Raw genomic sequence first — 20,427 nt, forward strand, 5'->3', positions numbered from 1 at the left:
ATTGCTTCTCTTTATTTTATTCCAGATCGTGACTGACTAAATCGATACTCGTACGATATAAGTACGATATAAGTACGATACTATTCAGTGCATGAAAAAAAGGATATGAAATTCGGATTAAATTACTGGTTGACTGTGGAAATTAATAATTAAATTAATTCTTTGAACAGTTAGATATATTTGGGAAAAGACAACGGCTGAAGTAGCTTGGTGAACATGCCGTTAAGTTCCATTATTAGATGGAACTGTTCCAATGGACATCATTTACTCCCTGAAAACTTGTTTAATCTTTATGGGCAAAGAGAATTTCAATCATTGTTACATTACGGCTAAATAACAGAGAAATCCCACCAAATAGCAAAGCTGCAACAACTTTGCACTTTTTTTTCTGTAATTGCATATCTATGCAAACAAAAAAAAAACTGTATCTTAAATACTTTACGTATCTATGGAAGTTTTAACAAAGTTTATATTCCTAAAAATTTCCCAGAAAAATTAAATTTTATGAATATGTTAGTTAGCATGGATATGTTACATCAAAAAAGCCGATTTTAAAAAATACGAACAATTTCTGGAATATTTTTGCGAAATTTAATTTTTCTAATTTAGCTAATTTTCTAGAATTTCTTTAAAGATTGTATCTCTTCACAAATTTCTAAGTTCTTTGTTTTGAGATTTGTCAACGAATTAAGATTCACTTTAATCATGCCTATAGTAGATTTAATTATTTTATAAAGAATTTGATGCATTTTTGGCTTTTATAAATGTAATCAATCAAAATGAACGTTGTTAAAGTTGAAAAAAAAACGTAAATGACGAAAGTGTCTGAAAAGCTAATTCTAAAAGAATAAAAAAAACTTTGGTTGCTAGGTTTAAAAATGCTTAGCTCCCTTTTTTAACGAAACTATGGGAATAAATTATCCCCAGGTGGTTAATTGAGTTCAATTGTTTTAAGCTCGGTAATAGCGTAACTATTGTAACGTGACAGAGCTTAATATTATTATTTAGGTTATTTTGTAACAATTTTATGGTTAACGCACTTAGTGATGATTTTAAACAGTTATGTTAGGTTATGATTAATATTCGTCATCTTTGCTTCAACACGTTTGACAACTGTTGCAGCATGGTACCATTGCTAAGACATGTTTTGCTGAAACATGTTTTGTAAGCAGTCTCCGTATATTTCTATACTGATTTTCAAAATCTCACTAATATACTATTAAAGACTTTCCTCGTTTCGGTTCTTCAATTGCAACAAAAATGAATTTCAGTACATATTATAACAAAATATTATAGCAATATATTATAACAAAATATTATAACACTATATTATGAAAAATATTATAACAATATGTTATGAAAAATATTTTAACAATATATTATAACAAAATATTATAACCAACTATATGTATTAGTACATATTATAAAGAAATTCTAGGATATTATAACAAAAAGAGACTTGGAAGAGCAAAATAATAATAGCTCCAAATCGTGGAATATACATTTGTGTTTTCAAAGAAATTTGAAATGCTTGGTAAGAGGTTTTGTTTAACAATATTTTCAATTTCGCAATAATTGTTGCAAATAGCTCTGCTGCAACGCAGTTTCTACAATTATTTCTGTTGATAAGTGTGTCTGCAATTACTTCTATTGCTAAGTTTTTGCAACTAGTTCCGCAGCGAGTAATCAATGTTGATTTTTCAGGGAGGATTTGTAAAAAATATTGTTATCTTCTCCTTTTTGTTGAACTTAATTTTAGTGCTAAAATAGAAAAGAAACATATTTATATTCTTATAGATGATCTCATTAAGATTCTACATTAAGCCAAATTTTAAATGGGTACATCTTGGTAGATAGAGACGCGAGCTCGCTTCCTAAGTCGAAACATATAATATCGAGTAGTAAGTTTAAAGGGTTAGCAAGTGTCAGAAAGTAGGTGGTGGAGCCTACTAATAATCATCATTTAGAAAATAAAGCGTTTTCTCATGACAAGCTTTCGATTAAAGACATCAGATTTAATATCCTGCATGTATAAACGGTCTCTGTCCGAAAAAACACTCTAATATTCCAATACAATTATACACTATAATAATACAAATTCACAAAACTTAACCGTTTAATCTGAAAAGCAGGCCTTGTCGGTAAAATTATACTGTAAAAGGAATTTAATTTAAATAATGTTTTTTTTTCAACAGTGTAAGGCAAAACTATTTAATTCGACAGTGGTTTTTACTTTTGAATGATAAGCTTAGACTTATTTTAAAATATTTAATTCCAATTTCTAACATAAAAAATTTTAATAAAATTTACTAAAAAATTTCTGAACTATAAAATTGCGAAATTTTTGTATTTTTACATTTTTATTTCTAAGGAAGTTTTTGCTTGAAGACTTTGGACTTAGTTATTTCAAATAACATAGCTCAAAATTATGTAATATATTTTATTTGAGATACAAAATCATTTACACTGATATTAAATAAAATAAAAAAATTAATAAATAGTTTTAAAATTTTATTTTTGACAAGTAACTCAGTTTTTGATTTTGACTACTTTACTGTATGAAAAATTAACTCAACATTGTTTTGTATTGTTCATGAAGAAAAGCATAGTGGAAGAATTACCTTACTGCATGGTCAGAACATTCCTCGTCAAAAAAATTTTTAAAAAATTAAAAAAACGAAATTTTGGTAATAAAAACCAAAATAAACTGCATTTAAATCATTTAGTGGGTAATTTTTCTGTTATGCTAACGACTTACTAGAAATTCTGGTTTTCAAAACTATAGCTCTCATTAGCAAACATTCAGTAAAAAATACGAAATTGAAAGGTAAATTCGGCTAAATATATTAAATGAAAGGCAAATGCAGCTAAAAAGTAAACTCAACCGAATAAATGATTTTTAAGCCATGCTCTATTTTATCACAATAAAATTACTAATTTTTATCACACTTACCAACCAAATCTTATCACATGTCCCCTAGAGTCAGAAACACTGCTAATTTTACTCTAGTCTAATAGTTTTTTTTTCTCAGCGAGGAAATCATTTCTATATAATAGACACATTGAACTACCATAAGGTGAATCTGCTCAATATATAATTATGTCAAACAAAGCATTTTATAAATTATTTTTTCTATTAAGATGGTTAGATAAAATTTTGTATAATTGCTGAATTAATCTGAAATACGATTTTGTTAATAAATTGGTTTAGAAACATATTTTCCTTTGTCCAATACTGTGTTAAATTTTTCTGTTTAGTTTCAAATTCACCGAAGCATTTTAAAATATTTACTATTTTAACCTATTTCAGTGTTTAAAATTTGCAGAAAATTTAAACATTGGTATATTTCGTTTAAAAACTGCTGTTCTATCATTATTTTCTTCGCTTTAGTAATTTAGTAAAATTGATATTTTAAATAAATTAAATCAGAGATTTGCTAATTAGCATCGCAAATAACCTTTTTTTAAGAAGTATAAGCTCTTTTGAAACCAATCAATAACAGCGTAATAAAGAGATCTAATTAATTTTGTATTGATATTTACTTTGAACAAGTATTTATATCTTTGATAAATATTCATACAATTTATTCTCATTAAAAATATAATTACTTTATTAGATCAATCAGAAAATAAAAACATTATGATATTCAAGGCATTTGTAAATATTGAGAGAATTTACTCAAACCCAGTTTCAAAATTTTACAGAAAGAAAGACAAAAGAGTATCTTTCATCGGGAAATTTTTATTTAGGAAAAATGCGTCTCAAAATAACTGATAATTTATAAAATGTAATTTTTATTTATTTCGGATGCAATTATTTTAATAATAACCAGTGGATTTTTCAATACGAAAAAATAAATTTTGCTACATAGATGTTTAGTTGTATTTGTTCTTCGAATAACTTCAAGAAATAGCTTTTTAAGGTATTTAAGAGTTAAGTTTGTTAAGATTAAGTTTGTTTTCGCAAAATATTAAATATATGTAATAATAAATTTGGTAATACTTTAAAAACTAAAAAAAACTGCTCTTTTTAATAGATTTTCAAAGAAATTAAAAAGAAGAAGTCACAAGGATTGTTAAAGCAAATGAAATATATTTTTATGGTTAAAAACATTTACTTGCGATCATGATCACATTTTAGTATTAGAACTATAATTCTGAAAACTAGAATTTCCGGTTAACCGTTACCATAGCGAACGGTAAATTATCAAATGAGGGCTTTAAAGGCTGTGCAATTTGCTTTATATATCAGAATTACGTTGCTGTTGTTCTTTACCAGAAATGTATTTATCATAAAAGTATGGTAATTTTGCCAGAAATATCTTATTTAAGCATAAAAATTTTTCAATATAAACCAAAATGAACAATTTTGAATAGAATTATTTGCTAAGTAAAGTACAAAAAATTACTTCAAATCTAACTATTACATTTACTACCTTTTTAATGTCATATTACAATTTCATGTACTTGATTCTATAGCGTTTTTCTTTTGTGTCAAATATGTAATTTGTAATAATAATTGCTATCAAAACCATTACAATACTAAACTATTGTTAGTGTCTCCAAAAATAAAACAAAAAATGCACAGATCTTACCATTGATGATAAAACAGATTCAAAAAGATTTCATAAATTTAAACATAACGTTTACCGAACGTAATATATGTAAATGTTTTGAATTTTACAAGAAGTCTTACAGTTAAAAATGCAATTAGCTCTAATTGCTTTCAAATCCATTATAACAGTGAGCTAGTGTCACCAAAAATAAAATGAAGAAATATAAAATTCACAGAACTTGACAATTATGATAAAACAGATTTAGAAATTTTTAAAAACTAAACATTGCATTTACTGGTTTCTAAAATCATATTTGATTCTATATCTTTTCTTATTAAATAAGTAACGCGCTCTTAGAATCAAATATGTGATTATCGCTATCAAAACCATAATAATAATAAACTAGGGTCTAAAATAATATAATTAATCATAAAATATACATCTTATAAATTTATACTTCATTGAAATATAGTTCGTTTCACCATGTATAATGGAAAATGCGCTGAAATTAATTACCATATACTAGAGTATACTTCTAATTAAAGTTTCTTTTTTTCTATTCTTTAGTAATAACAAGGATATGTTTGATGCTTGGAAGCAACAATAAAGTGTTTCAAAGCTTCCTATTCAGTAATACTCTGAAAACCTAATTGTAAATAATCCATAATATCGCCAAATACATACACCAAGCGAGCTCTTTTATACTCCTGTATCTGGAAGAGAGGGAATAGTCACAGCTGGCGCGCTCCGAAAATTCTTTTCAAAGAAAACTCGCCGCTTCTCCAATAACGATCATTCTTTTGCAATGACACAATAATCAGGCGATTGCCTAGGAGTTTGGAAACCTTTGAAAACAACAATCTAAAGAGGATCTTGACTGAAATAAATATTTTTGTAACGAAGAATCATTCAAAAACTTTTTTTAAGCACCACCTTAGCTGTTCCACATCTTCAAAATATTATTCTATTTGAAAATTTTTATCTACAGTATTGTTTTAGTTTTGAAAATAATTTTATAAATATTTTAGTTTCATACAATAAATTATTATATTTCAAATGTTTTGTGCATGCGAATTCTCGCAATGTTCCTATGAACTGCGAAAAATTCAGTAAAAAAGTTCCAGCAAACAGGGTGCCAGTACTTTTTGCCGTAAGATACATTTTTACCAGAAATTTTTACAAAACAAAAAAATCTGATAAACCGTTATTTTTTTGTTAAAACCTCTTTAAATAAATAAATAAAAACTGCGGTTTAAAATTTTAAAGTTTTTTTTAACAGGATATTCCAGTTGAGATTGTTCCGTGTCTGACCTCAAATTTATTGCTAATACTTTCAATTATTGTCAATTTATCGTCAAATTATTGTTTTATACACAGCAGCAGAATTGGTGGTTGACATGTTCAATTAAAATCCTTACCAGATTCCAGGCAAAAATTAATTTTATTACTTAGTAATTATTCATTTCAAAATCTATATTTCTATTTTTATGTACGATTAAAGTATAGAGCACTTTATTTAAAATTGTATTTCGCATTATAACACAACAGCTGAAGAAATAAATTTAGAAATATATATTTCCACAAAAGATTATTCCATTAGATTTAGGCCCAAAAACGTTCAAATACGATTAAGTTAATGATAAGTAATAATTGAAATAACTTTATAATATTCATTTAAGTAATATTTTTGATAACATAAATATAAATATTTGTCTAAATAATTTCTGTAAGATCGAAATCTTTTTTCTCCTTTTAATCTGCTGGACATCACAACTAATTAAACAAATTCAGAGTTACGCAATTTTTCTATAGTTTATATAATTATAGAAAAATTGCGCAATCCAGCAAAATTTCCTTCAACTCCGACTCCACAGTCATTTCTCTATCACGTATCTAGGTAAAAATCTGCATTCGGAAGAGCTGGCGTAAATTCAAATAGTAAAGAATTTGTGTTCATGTCTGATTAGAATTAATCTATAATAGTTTTTGGGTCATTAAATTTTGAAATCAAAGGAATTTTTTAAAACAAATTATCTTTTTTTTCGCTAAGGCAATAAATTCCTATAGTTTTAAAAGTAGCAAAATGCTCATATAACTTTGAGATAGCTCCATATAGTTTCCTACCAAATAGTTTTTAAGTTTATAAAAATAAGATAAAAATCAATATATTTTATCTTTAAATTGTGTCTAGATATTTTGATTGAATAAGAGATCGTGAAACTTACTGAAATAAATATGAAACTTTTCTGAGATCTATTAGTAGTTTCCATTTATATTTTTTTAAAGTTGAAATTTAATTTCAAAATCAGTATATTTTGACCAAGAAGTTTCGTTAAGTAGTCAAAAAAGACTTTTTTTAGTTAATCTTTCATGCAATCTGTGATTTTAAGCTAAGTTTAAACGAAAAAAAAAAGAATGTCACACGTCAAAAGACTGAAATTGAATTACTTTAAGATAAAAATCTCATCCGATTTCGTTCCTAACCGATATTTTTTCTGACATCTTAAAAGATGGCGTATTTAAAGTTTTTCCTCATTCCATAAAATATGAATTTTAAATTGACGTTTTGATGGTTGATTTGAATATATATGTTGCCTTCAAGTTTGGATGGAAAAAATCTTATTTTTTTAATGGAACGTACACCCACCACAAACCTATTTTACGACGCATAAAAATATCGTTTGATGAGGAGACTTTGTAGTTATATATTTACTGTTACTTAAGCATAAAATTTTAAAATTTACCCATTTAGCATGATACGTAAATTAAACGCAAATGTTTGGGAAATCGGAAAAGTCAATATGCTTTATACGTAAAATTTACGTAATATTGACAGATTATATTATCATTGAGATGTTTGGTAAAAAATCTTTGGTACATTTTACGTAATATAAATGGAATGGATTTTACTAACTACGCTTCGGAAAGATTAATTTTGTATATTTTACAAAAGATTGACGAAAGAATAATTACTTTTTGGTTTTAGTAAAAATGACTCTGTGCAGTTTACGTATAATTAACGAATCAAATTTGCCATTTAAATTTTATATCGAATTTACTTACGCAAATTTTCTGTTTTTTGGATAACCACTGTGTTTTATAATTCCACTTTTCAACTTACACAAATTTTAACGAATTTATTTGCGCAAATTTTCTGTTTTTTGGATAACCACTGTTTTTAATAATTCCACTTTTCAACTTACACAAATTTTGACATACATTTGACTTAAATAATAAGTAAACGTTCTTACCTAGTAAAAAGTGATTGGAAAAATATTCGCATAAGAAAACGAATTTATTTATGTGAATTATACGATTTTTTTATAACCGCATTTTTCTATAATTCAACGTTTCACTTTTGTAAATTCAATTCAATGAATAACTCACTGCAATTATTTTGAATATTAGAAAATTAAGCCCGGTATATACATTTAAATTTAAAACAATAATATAACATTTGCAAAATTATTAATAATTCTATTCATTTACTAGCTGATATTAAAATAGTATTTTCAAATCAATTTTTTACTTTCTTCCAAAATTATTATTTCAAAGGAATTATTGAATAAAATACTTATTTATGAGCGCTTGAATAATTCTTTTGATATTTCATACATTGCAAGTTTTTAAATCATTGAGCAATTTTAGGTACGTAATGTAATTTTGTGAGAAACTCCTATAAGATGCATATTTCTTAATTGAATAACACAGTAATTCATTACTTTGTTATGAAGCAAATTAATAAGGTTTTAAAGGCAGAGATTCTTGATCTAAAGTTTGAATGCGGGGAAAAATTGTAATTTTAAACAATAGGAAAAGATGAAATTACTTACCACTATGGACGCTTTATATAATTTTTGATACAAACTTATCGATTTATCCCTGCATAAATTTATTACAATTTAATGATAAGGTGTGAACTTAAATACAAAATTGCGTTTAAATTGAGGTTTATAAAATTATGTAACTATTTAATTGGGAGAGAATATTTTTAAAGCAGAACATCAAGACTAAAAAATAAGGTAGAAACCGTTGTTCTCTACATCATAGTGTTTCCTATTTTCATATTTAAGTTCGGAAATGTTTTTAGCTCAGACCTTTGTTAGGAATCTTTTTTTAAAAAGTTAAAAATTCTTTGCTTCATTCCTATAAATATCAAGTGAAAGTAATCAAAGACTGAAAAGAAAAAAACCCGCTATTCTTGAATAGAAGATTCATTGTCTGTGCATGACATTGATAAATTGAGAAGGAAAACGGAAGATAGACTTTGAAAAGCAAAGTGAAAAATACAAATTCAGAATTGTTCTAAATTCTTATTATTCTTGAGTTTTTTCAAATAAATTATTTTTCAATAACACGTTAATCACGTAAGTTGTATTCTACGAATCAGCTAAGACTTAAAATTTGAATTTTATTTAACGTAATACATACTTGTTTTTTTAGAAATGTATAAGTTTTTAATTTTTCTTATAAAATAGGTTCTACAATAAAAGTAAATGAAATGCGTTCAAAAGTAGACATAAGTACTTAGTAGAAGTAAACGTTAACATAATAGAAGTAAAACTTAGAGAATTGACTGTTCATTTATACGGCCAGTCACCCGTAATTGCGACGAACTCCAACAACTTTAGTAAAATTAAACGTTAATTTTTACAGTCAGCTTCATTCTTTGAGAAAAAAAAAGCTTAATGCCCATAATTGTAACGAAATTTGGATAGTTATAGCAACAGGCTATATAGGCAAAGATCCCGGATACTCAAGGAATAGATCTCTCGTATACTCTCTACATTGGTGACCATGGACAACGTACAAGCAACTCTCTCACTCCTTGATAGATGGCAGCAGTACACTTTTTAGCCTCTTTTTACTTTTCGCATTGATTCGAATAACAAATCACTGGAGTCTCAAACAACGTGATGATAACCCAAACTGAAGAAAACTTTGTTATGTTACTTAAAAAGTCTGTCACCACACATTTTGCGAGAAAAATATTTTGAGTTTTTCACAATATCTTTACTAGCACAAATTACGGGCAATGTCTTTAGATGCATACAAGCAATTTTTACTGGTTACTGGCAATAATCCAGAAGAAAAACTTTTTAGAGTATAAGGGTAATGAAAGTGCTCCTAAAAATAGAATATTTTGAGAAACTTTCTTTATATCATTCATTTTATACTTCAAGTTAAACAATTTTCTCCATGCTGTCTACTTTCGAAACATTATAGAAAGTGTTAAAAAAATTTCTTTTTAAACATCTTTTTTATATTTAATTTTGTGACATGTTTTTTTTCTTATGGAGAATTACAAGTAATCTCTTCGAACTAAGCTTAATTTTGCAAGCCTAAATCTATTTTAAAGCTAGTTTTAGACATATAAAGGTGAGATAATTTTATTTTCATTATTTATCGATGAAACAATGACAGTCAAGCATGGAACACAGAATATACTAAAGAATTATTTTTGAGATGTCTAAAGTAATCTGAATACTGTTATTTTTAATTACAGGAAAGCCATAAAAATTATTTAATTACTCCGCCAAATAGTCTTTTAGGGTTACCTCTGAGAACTTAATATCGTTATTCTGTGTTTAGATAACGGAAAGGCCAGTTATTTTCCATCAAACAAAACTAGTGGTAATGAACTTGGTGAAATATTTTATTCTAAAATTCTAAATTGAATGCAAGCAACACCCTAAATTCTGTATGTGCGTCGCCATTTGTTGCGGGACGTAAAATGAAATGAACTACTTAAATCAACCACAGTTTTAAATTTTAAGAGGTCGTATTAAACTTTATGACAAATGTCTAAACCTATAATTTGAAATCAATATATATGTGAAAAATCAACAAACATAAGGGTGTTTGCCTCAAATTATTAAAATGATTATTTAAATATGTCTGGTTTTTATGTAGTTTTAATAAGTATTTTGTAATTTAAAAGAAAAAGAAATTACAGAAACTCCTAGTTATATTTAGAAACTTTCAAGAAGCTTTGAAGAAATTTTTCTCACATTCGGTTGCAAGCTTAAAATAAGTGGACCAATAAATGTAGAAAAACATATAAATAAATATATTCTGTGCAAGGGCATATAAATTTTGTTTCACTGACACACTCATATCTCGCAAAGTTATTTATCGCTTAGTCTGATTTTTTTTTAAAAGTTTGTTTTATATTTTACTAACACTTAAAAATCTAAAAAAATAGATAAAACATAACCAATAAGAAAAGAATATCACATGACTTGAAATTATAAATACTTCAAACAACCAATCAGGAACGTGATTGATTTAGAGTTGGAACAAGTGAACACTGTTAGAAATTTCTCTGAAAAATGGTTAAACAACAATTTATTTAATTGTTATTTTATCATGTCGAAACGAAACAGTCAAGTAGCCATAAATAAGATGGTATTGAAACTGTTAACTGTGATAAAAACCGTTTGTTAGTTACTTTCACCTATACAGTTAAAAAAGCAGAATTTTACAGCGCTAACTAGGCCCATCTAATGAAGGCACTTAGTTCCTAGCAGGTGGGAGCATATTATAGCCAAGAGGGCTAATTTGTAAGTTTCACGACCCATATAACGGGGTTCGATTCCCAGATTTGACACCAAAGAGATTTCAACTTGCTCCCTACAATAGATAACTTTCAAGTGGTAGTCTTTTATTGTAAGAATCTCGATTTAGTAAATTCGATTTAAATGGTTTCTACTCACCACTATATTTTTAAATAATTCAATGGCTTACGTGATACTGCACTTTATTAAAGTTAAGCTTTTTAAAAAGTTTGCAAAATTAACCGAAATTCAGCAAATTTTAGTTTGCAGTTCTCTGACGTTTTTTTTTTCTTCTTCTTTTTCTTTTTTAATATTTTTCCTTATCCTGACACCACAATATTTTCCCCAACCTCTTCAGCACATAAAGAGTTTTCAGTATCCTGCACTCTTCAATGCCCATTATCTAACAAAAAGCTAAGATTTAATATCCAGTTAAATTTCTTTTTCACGATTTTGAAACCATGCTGGTTGCAAATGGCTAAAAAACCGTATTGTCTTATATTTACAGTTTTTAAACCGTACTGTTCGTGAAAGGTTTCAAAACCGTTAAGAGAAGAAAGTTTTCCTATCCGTAAACTTTGCAGTTAATTGAGCGGAATTTTACCTGCATTTTAGAGTGAAAGTTCTAACAGTGAACGATTCAATTAATAATAGTGGTTCAAGCTTTAAAATTGTCTCAATTTAACAAAATTCGCCAGCAATGGCTGTTTGTTTTATTGATGTTGTATTTATTAGTTTAAGTTTTTGTTTCAAATACAGAAATCATACTCTGAAGGCTTTTTGATAAATTGCCTTTATATTTGAGAACCTAATTTATCACTATATTCAATATATATGCATAATCGCGAAATGTAAATTTGAAAGTCAAGCATCGAAAAGTTTGAAAACTAAAAATGAAGCTTAAAATTATCGAAAATACTACTTTTCTTTGATCATTATTTGCATTAACTAAAGAGAAGAGTATTAAGTATTGTTTACTCATGAATTTTGCTTAATTAAAATTTGCTTTTAGCAAGACACTTTGTATTTAAACTTAATTAGCTTTTATCTGGAAGTATTAAGTATTGTTTGCTCATATATTTCGCTAAATAGAATTATGCATGTTTTATCTAAATCTAATTGACATTTATTTAATATGTTGTTATTCAACTTAATGAAGCTCTCAATTTTTTTTTAAATTTTTTTAATGATTGCTTTTATTTTTTGATTCACTATTGCACATTTATTCGAAAAAAACTTTGCAACTAGTATAGTAAATTTTTAAAAAAAATATTTCTTACTAAAGAACATTTTGATTTTTTTTAAATATTTAAATAAAAAATAAATTTTAGCTATCTTTATTTGACAATGACTGAAAAAGTAACAAATGAGAACTATTTATTGGAATACAAATATGTCAAAGGGGTTGAGTTACGCCAATTTGTTTAACCATGGCAATTGATGCTGAATTCTTTTAAAGGATAAAATAAAATTCTTCGCGACACTTTTGCAAAAAATTATTTTGTCAAAATTACTTCAAACTAATTCAAAGATTTTGCAAGTATTCTTACATTTATTTTTTTTTCTATTTAGATGGTCCTGCCTTGGTAAGAGTCAATATTTACATCAGAAGTATTAGTGAGATTGATGATGTCAGAATGGTAAGTTTAGAATTATATATTCCTAAACTGTTATTTGCAAATCCTTCGTGTTGTGATCAATCAGATCCGTAATAGAACCAATCGAATTGAAAAGAAAGGCACTTTCGGAGTAAACGTGTCATTTTTAAAATATGTTTAAGTATAAAAATGTTAGTTAGAGTATGATCATGAGATTATTTTCAAACACATTTCCTATAAGTTTGAATTGAAAATAGTTTTCAAAAAAACAGTAAATTCTTAAGTATGATGGTTTGAAACGTCAGTACGTTAATGGAAACAGAAAACGTGTAAGTTAATAGAATAGATTACGAGTGAAATAGAAAAGAATAACTTAGACCATTTGATTCTAAGTAATTATTTGAAAATAATCTTTTTATTATAACATTAAACAATTTTTAGTTTCATTTGTTTTAAATTAAGCGAACGCAAGCAGTATTACAAAATACTTCATTTGCGCTTAAAGCTTATTATGATTATAGCTTTAATCTTACTGCAACTTAATAAAAATATCTTTTTTTCTAAACGATATTGTAAATAGCGCATGAAACTTTTGCCTTGGATGTTGTTGTATTTAATTATTTTCAAGTAGAATATCGGTCAAATCATCCATTTTTATCAATCTTTTTTTTTTTTAGTTTTACTGAAATGTCACAAAGTTTATAAAATTTTGATTCGAAATATTTTGCATATATTTTTCAACAATTAGAATTTTAAAATTAGTGCTTCAAAAATTTTCTCAAAGGTAAATAAAAGTTTTTAAGAACCGAACACTGCATTCAAAATATGAATGCATATTTTTACGCTGTTGCTTATCTAACTTAAATAATTATGGTCATTAAAAGTTTACTGATTACGATGTAGCATACGAATTCATACGATTACGATGTAGCATACGAATGTAGCAAGTGATAAAGAAACAGAAAAGATTAATAAATCTTGAAAAGTGCGATTTTTGTTTTTATTTTCCTCATTTATTCATAAAATTAATTAATTTAGTTCAATGTTTTCTGTGTTACTCAGATTTTTAAAAAAACGTTACAAGCGATAAAAAAAACTTGTACATACGTAATACATTATTTCGAAAAAAAAAATTTTTTTTCACATTGATGAATGCAATAATTATGTGCTTTATGGCCATCAATGTTTACAGACGTAAACGTTCTAAAAATTGTCTCTGCGGCTATGGAAAACAAGTATTTTTAGTTTAAAACGGAGTTTAGGACAAAATACTTACGACCAAGTTTCAAAATTTAAAAAATATATACAACTTAGAATCCTGACTCTACCATAAACCAGGTGTAACTCATATACCGTAAAACAAAATCTCGACAAAGTGAAGTTCCAGTTGATTCATAAACTTTAATGGTAAACCTATTTTGTAAAGATTTTGTGAAGAAATCTTACTTTTAGTGCATAGACTGCAAAAAAAAAAAAATAATATTCCTTTAAGGTTTCATTAAAAATTTAATGGTTTGAGGAAAAAACCCTTTATCTATCTTTATTAATTAACAAGATGTCTTAAATAGACTAAAGCGTTTCTTACGTAGGATGTCAAAATGGAAAAAAAATATTCTCTACTCTGTAGAAAGCTCTGGATCAAAATTTGGTAAATTTTTAAATAGTAATATTTACTGAAAAAGCACTAAATCACTGTAATTAAATAAATATTGCTGTTAAATTACAATATAAAATCTTACTGTTAAATGAATTTTATAATAATATGAATGAGAAAAATTTAATCGCAAAATGAGTAAATGAATAATAAAAAAATCACCCATAAGGGGGATTTTTTTATTACTATTTTTTGAAAATATTGAAAATGCTTAAACATTTGCCATATGCTTCCTTTAGTTCGAAATAACTAAAAAACTCAAGTAGAACAACATTTGAACAATAATAGCTGACACTCAAAACCCGTAAAAATTTTACTAATAGAATATCGAAACTACGGATTACGAATGTTGATAAAATAAAACGTCAGAGAATTACATAGAAATGAAATAAAAATAACATTATATAAACGAAACTATAAAATCTTAAACCAGAACAGTTTTTGAATAAAATAGAAGACAAAATAAAAAATGAATAATATTTTTTTAATTTTGAACTAAAATATAAATTTTTTTTCATCATCTGGACTAAAATTAAAATTAAATTTAAAAATCAGAAACTATCAGGAAAAATAATTCTAAAAGAGTTTTAGGTAACCGAAAACCCCAAAATGATAAGTACATTCCTTGACAAAATCGTTACTCGTGCCAAAAATAGGTAAAACATAAAAGACCATAAATCAGTGAATAGCGTAAGGTGTTATAAACACAGGCGCCATTGTGTACTTGAATTACCTTTTATTGAAACTTCAAGGCTCAGTAAAATAAATTCTTGATAAATTGCAATTTCCGGAGAAACGTCGAAGAAATCTTAACATTAATTCAACTGGCTGGAAAATTTGACGTTCAATTAAGCTCCGTCGATAACTCAAGAATTAAGTTACTGCTTTTAAGGCCGTTTAAAAAATGGGATCACTTTCATGTATAGTCATGTGCGCTTTTACATGTTCAATTTTTCATGCTATCAAAAGCGTGAAATTAATAATACACGAAAAAGCTTCAAATTATCACTGTAAGTAATAATATTTCTTTTCTCTAAAGATGGGACCATTCTTTAAATGAGTAAAATATATTAAAACTGATTTCCTTACTTCTTTTAAATATTCGACACATTTTTAGCTGAAAATAATTCAATTTATTTTTGAGACTAGGGTCAAACTGTTTTTACACAAGGCATGTAAGGGACTTAAAACTTTATTTTATTGTTTTATTTTTTGACAGCAAAAGCTAAGTTATTATTAAATTCACTTTTCAATTGATTAATTAATTTTCTAAAATATTTTATAGAAGTATTAGATATTTATTTAAATTTCATAAAAATTTTTTTAAGAAAAACTAAAAAGAAACTAACGTTTTCTAAAATATTTTAATAATTTTTGAATTCTATTAATTTGTTAGAAAAGTATTGTGGAAGTTCGATTATACTGTAAAATATTTATATTTTTCCTATATATAAAAATTAAAATATTTTTTTAAATATTTAAATTTTTGAGAGTTGAAAGGAATAGAAATTTTTACATCAATCTAAACTGTAAATTTTAAAATGACAGAATATATATATATATATATATATATATATATATATATATATATATATATATATATATATATATATATATATATATATATATATATATATATATATATATATATATATATATATATAATACGAAATCGGTTAAATCTTTCTTAAGCAATAAAAATATATAAATACAACTTCTTTGAGTTTTAAAACTCTCAAATTATTGAAACGATTTCATTCAAGTTTTATTTTTTTTCATTTAAAAAAAATAATGTAAAATAATTTAAAAATCTGTGTGTTTTATTATTTAAACTTGTTTTGACAACTAATTTTAAAAAAATAATTAAAAATCATTGAAATTTTCTAGGCGCTAAATTATTTTTGGAAATAAAATATTTTGTAATTTCGTTCAAAAGTTTTCGATTTGTATAAAAAGCTCTTGAGATATGACGAAAAACGAAAATAGTGAAGAAATGAATTAGAGGCCCAAACTTTATCCAGCTAACTGAGTAAACTATTAGGACCATATTTTCTAAATTTTTGCCTCGCTTTGTGTCTGATTTCGTAGCTTAATAGTAAACACTAATTAATTAATGTATTTAAAGTTATCCATTTAGGCCATTCAGATTAGCACCTAGTGCGTCAAATTCGATTATAATAAAAAAAGTTATTCCGCATGATGTACAGAACGCAAAGAAAAAAATGGACAACCCTGAATTACATTTGAACTCATGATCGGATTTTCATGTTTTAGGACTCAATCATAATGGCTCGATAGGGTGATCTCAAATATGCTAATTGAATATGAAGACGAAATTTTAAGTTCGGAAATAAGACACAAAACGTAATTTCTCTAAATAAATATAAATTTCTTTGACGAATGTAGGTTTCTGACCCCTCAATATATCGGGCTTATCCGCATTCTGGGAAATATGGTCCCAATAGTTTTGCCAGGAGAGCCCTCCAAAGTTTGAACCCCTTAGCGTTAATTTAACGTTTTGCATATTTCGCTATATCTCGAGAACCTTTTAAGTGAATTAAAAAAAATTTGCCCAGAATTATACAATTCGCTTATCCAAAGATAATTCCATACAAAAAAAATTACTTTCAGTAAATATTTATTTTTTATTATTTTCTTTAATAATGGTTAAAAAAAATGTTAAAATACGCAATTCTTGCATTCATTTATCAAAATTTGGGAAAATCGGTCAAATAGTTCTGAGAAATCGAATATCTGAAATTCTAGGTGGAGAGCTAATTCTTTGACCATTCAAACTCTCTTTGCTTTGCTCTATCAAAAACGGACACCCCTGCTTAATATGAAAGATATAAAATGTCTCTACACTGTTAAAATTTTCTTTCAAAAATTATACTAAAATAACTGGCAGTTGTCTGTCCATCCGATTAACCGTAAAGTTTGCGGTAAAGGTAATTTTTTTCCTTTATGGTTTTGAAACCATTTTCAAAAAGTATGGTTATAAAACCATGAATACAAAACTAGACGGTTTTTTACCCATTTACAAATAACATTTTTCAAAAACGTAGAAAAAAAAATAATTATTTAACTAGACATAGAAGCTCGGCTTTTCGTAAGGTAATGGGCATTAGAGAGCTCCGGACGCTGGAAATTCTTCATGTGCTGAAGGGATGGGAGGTGTCAGCACTAGGACTCGAACTCCAGTTCTGCCGGTCATGAGATTGACAGATAAGACCACTCGGCTATGATATGTACGCAATTTCAAAGAACTAAGTAGCTTCATTAGGTGGTTCTAGTTAGAGCGATAAAATTCTGGTTGTTTAACCGTATTAAGTGAAAGAAGTTAATAAGCAGTCTTTCTCAAACTTAACAGTTTGATTACCATTTTACTTATGGTTACTTGACAGTTTCGATTAAATATGGTAAAATAACCATTCAATAAATTGTTATTTAACCATTTTTTCCGAGATATTTCTAACAGTGTATAAAGAAAAAAAAATTTGCTTCTAAAACTTCTTTGTTGAACAATTACATGCTATCAATAATATTTTCACATCCCTCTCTCAAAATATGAATATTAATTTAATCAAATTAAATTAGTATGTAAGCTTTCTAGTCCTTTCAAGAACTTTCCTAGAAGTTCAAAAGGGTTAATGAAGACTTAGTTAGAAATAAGATCTTCTGTCGGCTTTAGCGTTCTTTTAAGGACTCAAAATGAATGAAAGGAATTTTGTAAGAGAAAGTGGGCGTCGCCTGGTTGAAATGAAGTGGATCATTTTTAGAAAGACTATAAATTAAAGAAATTGGTTTTAATTATAAAGTGGTAATCACTTGAAAGAGGCTTATTATGTATGTGAGAAATTCTTAGGCTCTAAACTCTATTTCTTTAAAGATCTTAAAAATGAGACATCTGAAACATTTAAAATCATCTTTACACAATTTCAAATAATGAATATGTTCTTTTTGTTTTTAATTAGGGTAATAATTTCGTAATTTAAATATTTAAGCACAGATACTATAAATAGTTATAACTAAACTAGATTTAAAGCATTGAAAAATATATATTAAGAAAAACGTATTGAGGAAAATATTGAACATCTCTTTACAGTATTTGAAAGTGTTAAAATTCAAATTCAATATTTTAATTTAAAATGTAAACAGAGCTACACTCTTTATTTTTAAAAAGTTGTAATGTAATGTTTTTGCAAAAATGTAATGTTTCTGTAGTTTCTGTCACTGCATTCATTTTTTATTCATTTTAATATTCATTGTCTTTTTATTGCTCAAACATTTTACTTAAAAAAGGTGGTATTGAAAAAATGCATATAAAATTTTGTGGAAGAGTATCGAAAATTTCCTTATTGAACCCTTGATTAATGTTTTAATTTAAAATGAAGACAGCAGAGCAAAACTGTTTTAAATAAAAATTTATAATATATTATTTAGCTTTTTTTTTCTTTTAAAATTTTTATCTCTTATACTTTAACAGTAATTTTTTATTATTATGGAAACATTCTAAAAAGCAAAGAAGTTCTAAGTTCTCTAAGTGAAAAGGTTCTAAGTGTTATTTTTGAATAAAGAAAATCAATTTTGTTTTTGACAAATTTAATTATGGAATTATTTCGCCAAGTCTTAGAGCATTTTTGGTATGGGTGAAGGTTTCAACTGCAGCAAAGAGCAAAAAACAGACGATGATAACCTCTCTTATGGCAAAATATTAGAGAGATTTTGCATAGCGTTTGTCTTACGTTTATCTTAATGCTACGTTTTTACACTGCTTTGCTATTTAAGAAAAACTTTCACGCATGCGCAGAGGAAGATCAAATAACATTACCGGTAAAATCACCAGAAATCGTAAATCTATACGAATTCTTTCTATCATAACACCAAAGATGTGAATACTCAGGAATGTAAAATTAATTTCAGATTCAGCGGTTTATGGATTTTGCTGAGCAGATGTAAGCGACGAAAAGACCAAAAAGTTTATATGAGTGATTTTCAAATTTAAACTCTTAGGAACAATATATACACTATCTTCCTTTTCTGTGCTTTATTAATGCAACGCTGAATTTCTTTTTCCGTAAATACGTAGAAACAAATGTAGAATTCGTTAAAAAATGATTATTTTATTAACAGAAAGTTATTTTTTGCCTAATTTTTTAGTGTTTATGAATAAATGATTATCATAATTTAAAGTGTATCCCATCATATGACAATCTCATATATTAAAATGCTTAAAAGGAAAAATTAAACAGCTTAAAAACTTTTGATCTAATGACTGGATTTTCACGTACCAAGATGTAAATTAAATTATTCGAAGGACAAATTTTTTTAAATAATTTATGTGCACAGACTATATTTACCGTTTTTTGCACTCTGAAAGCGTGTTTTATATGGGGATTGTCAGAAAAAGATATTTAGTTTAGTTCATTTTGACATAATTTTGGTCCTCTTATTATTAATCAAATCACTGGAACTATTGAAGATGCACGAAGAAAAAAAAATTCTGGTAAAAGCATCTTACTGTAAGGTGAGTTCCGTTCATATAATAGAACAATTAACCGGAAATTTCAAAATTCAAAATTATTGTTCTTATACATAGTTAGTAAAAAACAGTAATTTTAACCGAACAATTGGTTTTATACCGTGATTTAAGGTATCATGATGAAATTACCAAATTTTACTGATTTTAACCCTTTTTATCGCAATTTATAATACCATATTTTATTGTTAATTTTAGCAAAGTCATTACCAAAGCACTTCGGCAAAAATTAACAAGCTCTTTGGTTTTCTCATAGAGCTAGAAACACGATTAAATTTTACCATATTTTGATGGCTTTGACCATAGTTATTCACAGTGTAATTTTTGGACGCAATCTATTATTATTTGTACTAAATTTACATGAAAGTTAGCGTGGATGCCTGTATAGAATAAGAAGCAGTCATTATATTGATGCCAACAAAATTTTTACGTTTTAAATTTAAAACTGGCTTGAAATATTTACTGGCATTACGCTTTAAATACTTACTGATTTTCAAATTTAAAAAAAAATAATTACCTTATG

The 20,427-nt window shown here is 26.5% G+C and overlaps 1 protein-coding gene across 4 annotated transcripts in view; it reads left to right on the forward strand.

Annotated features, from left to right (window-relative positions):
• The window catches only part of GluClalpha (glycine receptor alpha 1), a 328,193-nt gene that overhangs the window by 271,263 nt on the left and 36,503 nt on the right, over positions 1-20,427 (forward strand). For all 4 annotated transcript variants that reach the window (XM_016064935.4, XM_071188006.2, XM_071188007.2 and 1 more), the window contains exon 5: positions 12,686-12,753. In XM_016064935.4, coding sequence (XP_015920421.1) covers positions 12,686-12,753 — 68 coding nt within the window. The remainder of the gene's footprint in view (positions 1-12,685; positions 12,754-20,427) is intronic.

Source organism: Parasteatoda tepidariorum, chromosome 12 (genome assembly GCF_982258835.1).
Source record: "Parasteatoda tepidariorum strain Cologne lab strain chromosome 12, Ptep-v5.0, whole genome shotgun sequence".
NCBI lineage: Eukaryota > Metazoa > Arthropoda > Arachnida > Araneae > Theridiidae > Parasteatoda > Parasteatoda tepidariorum.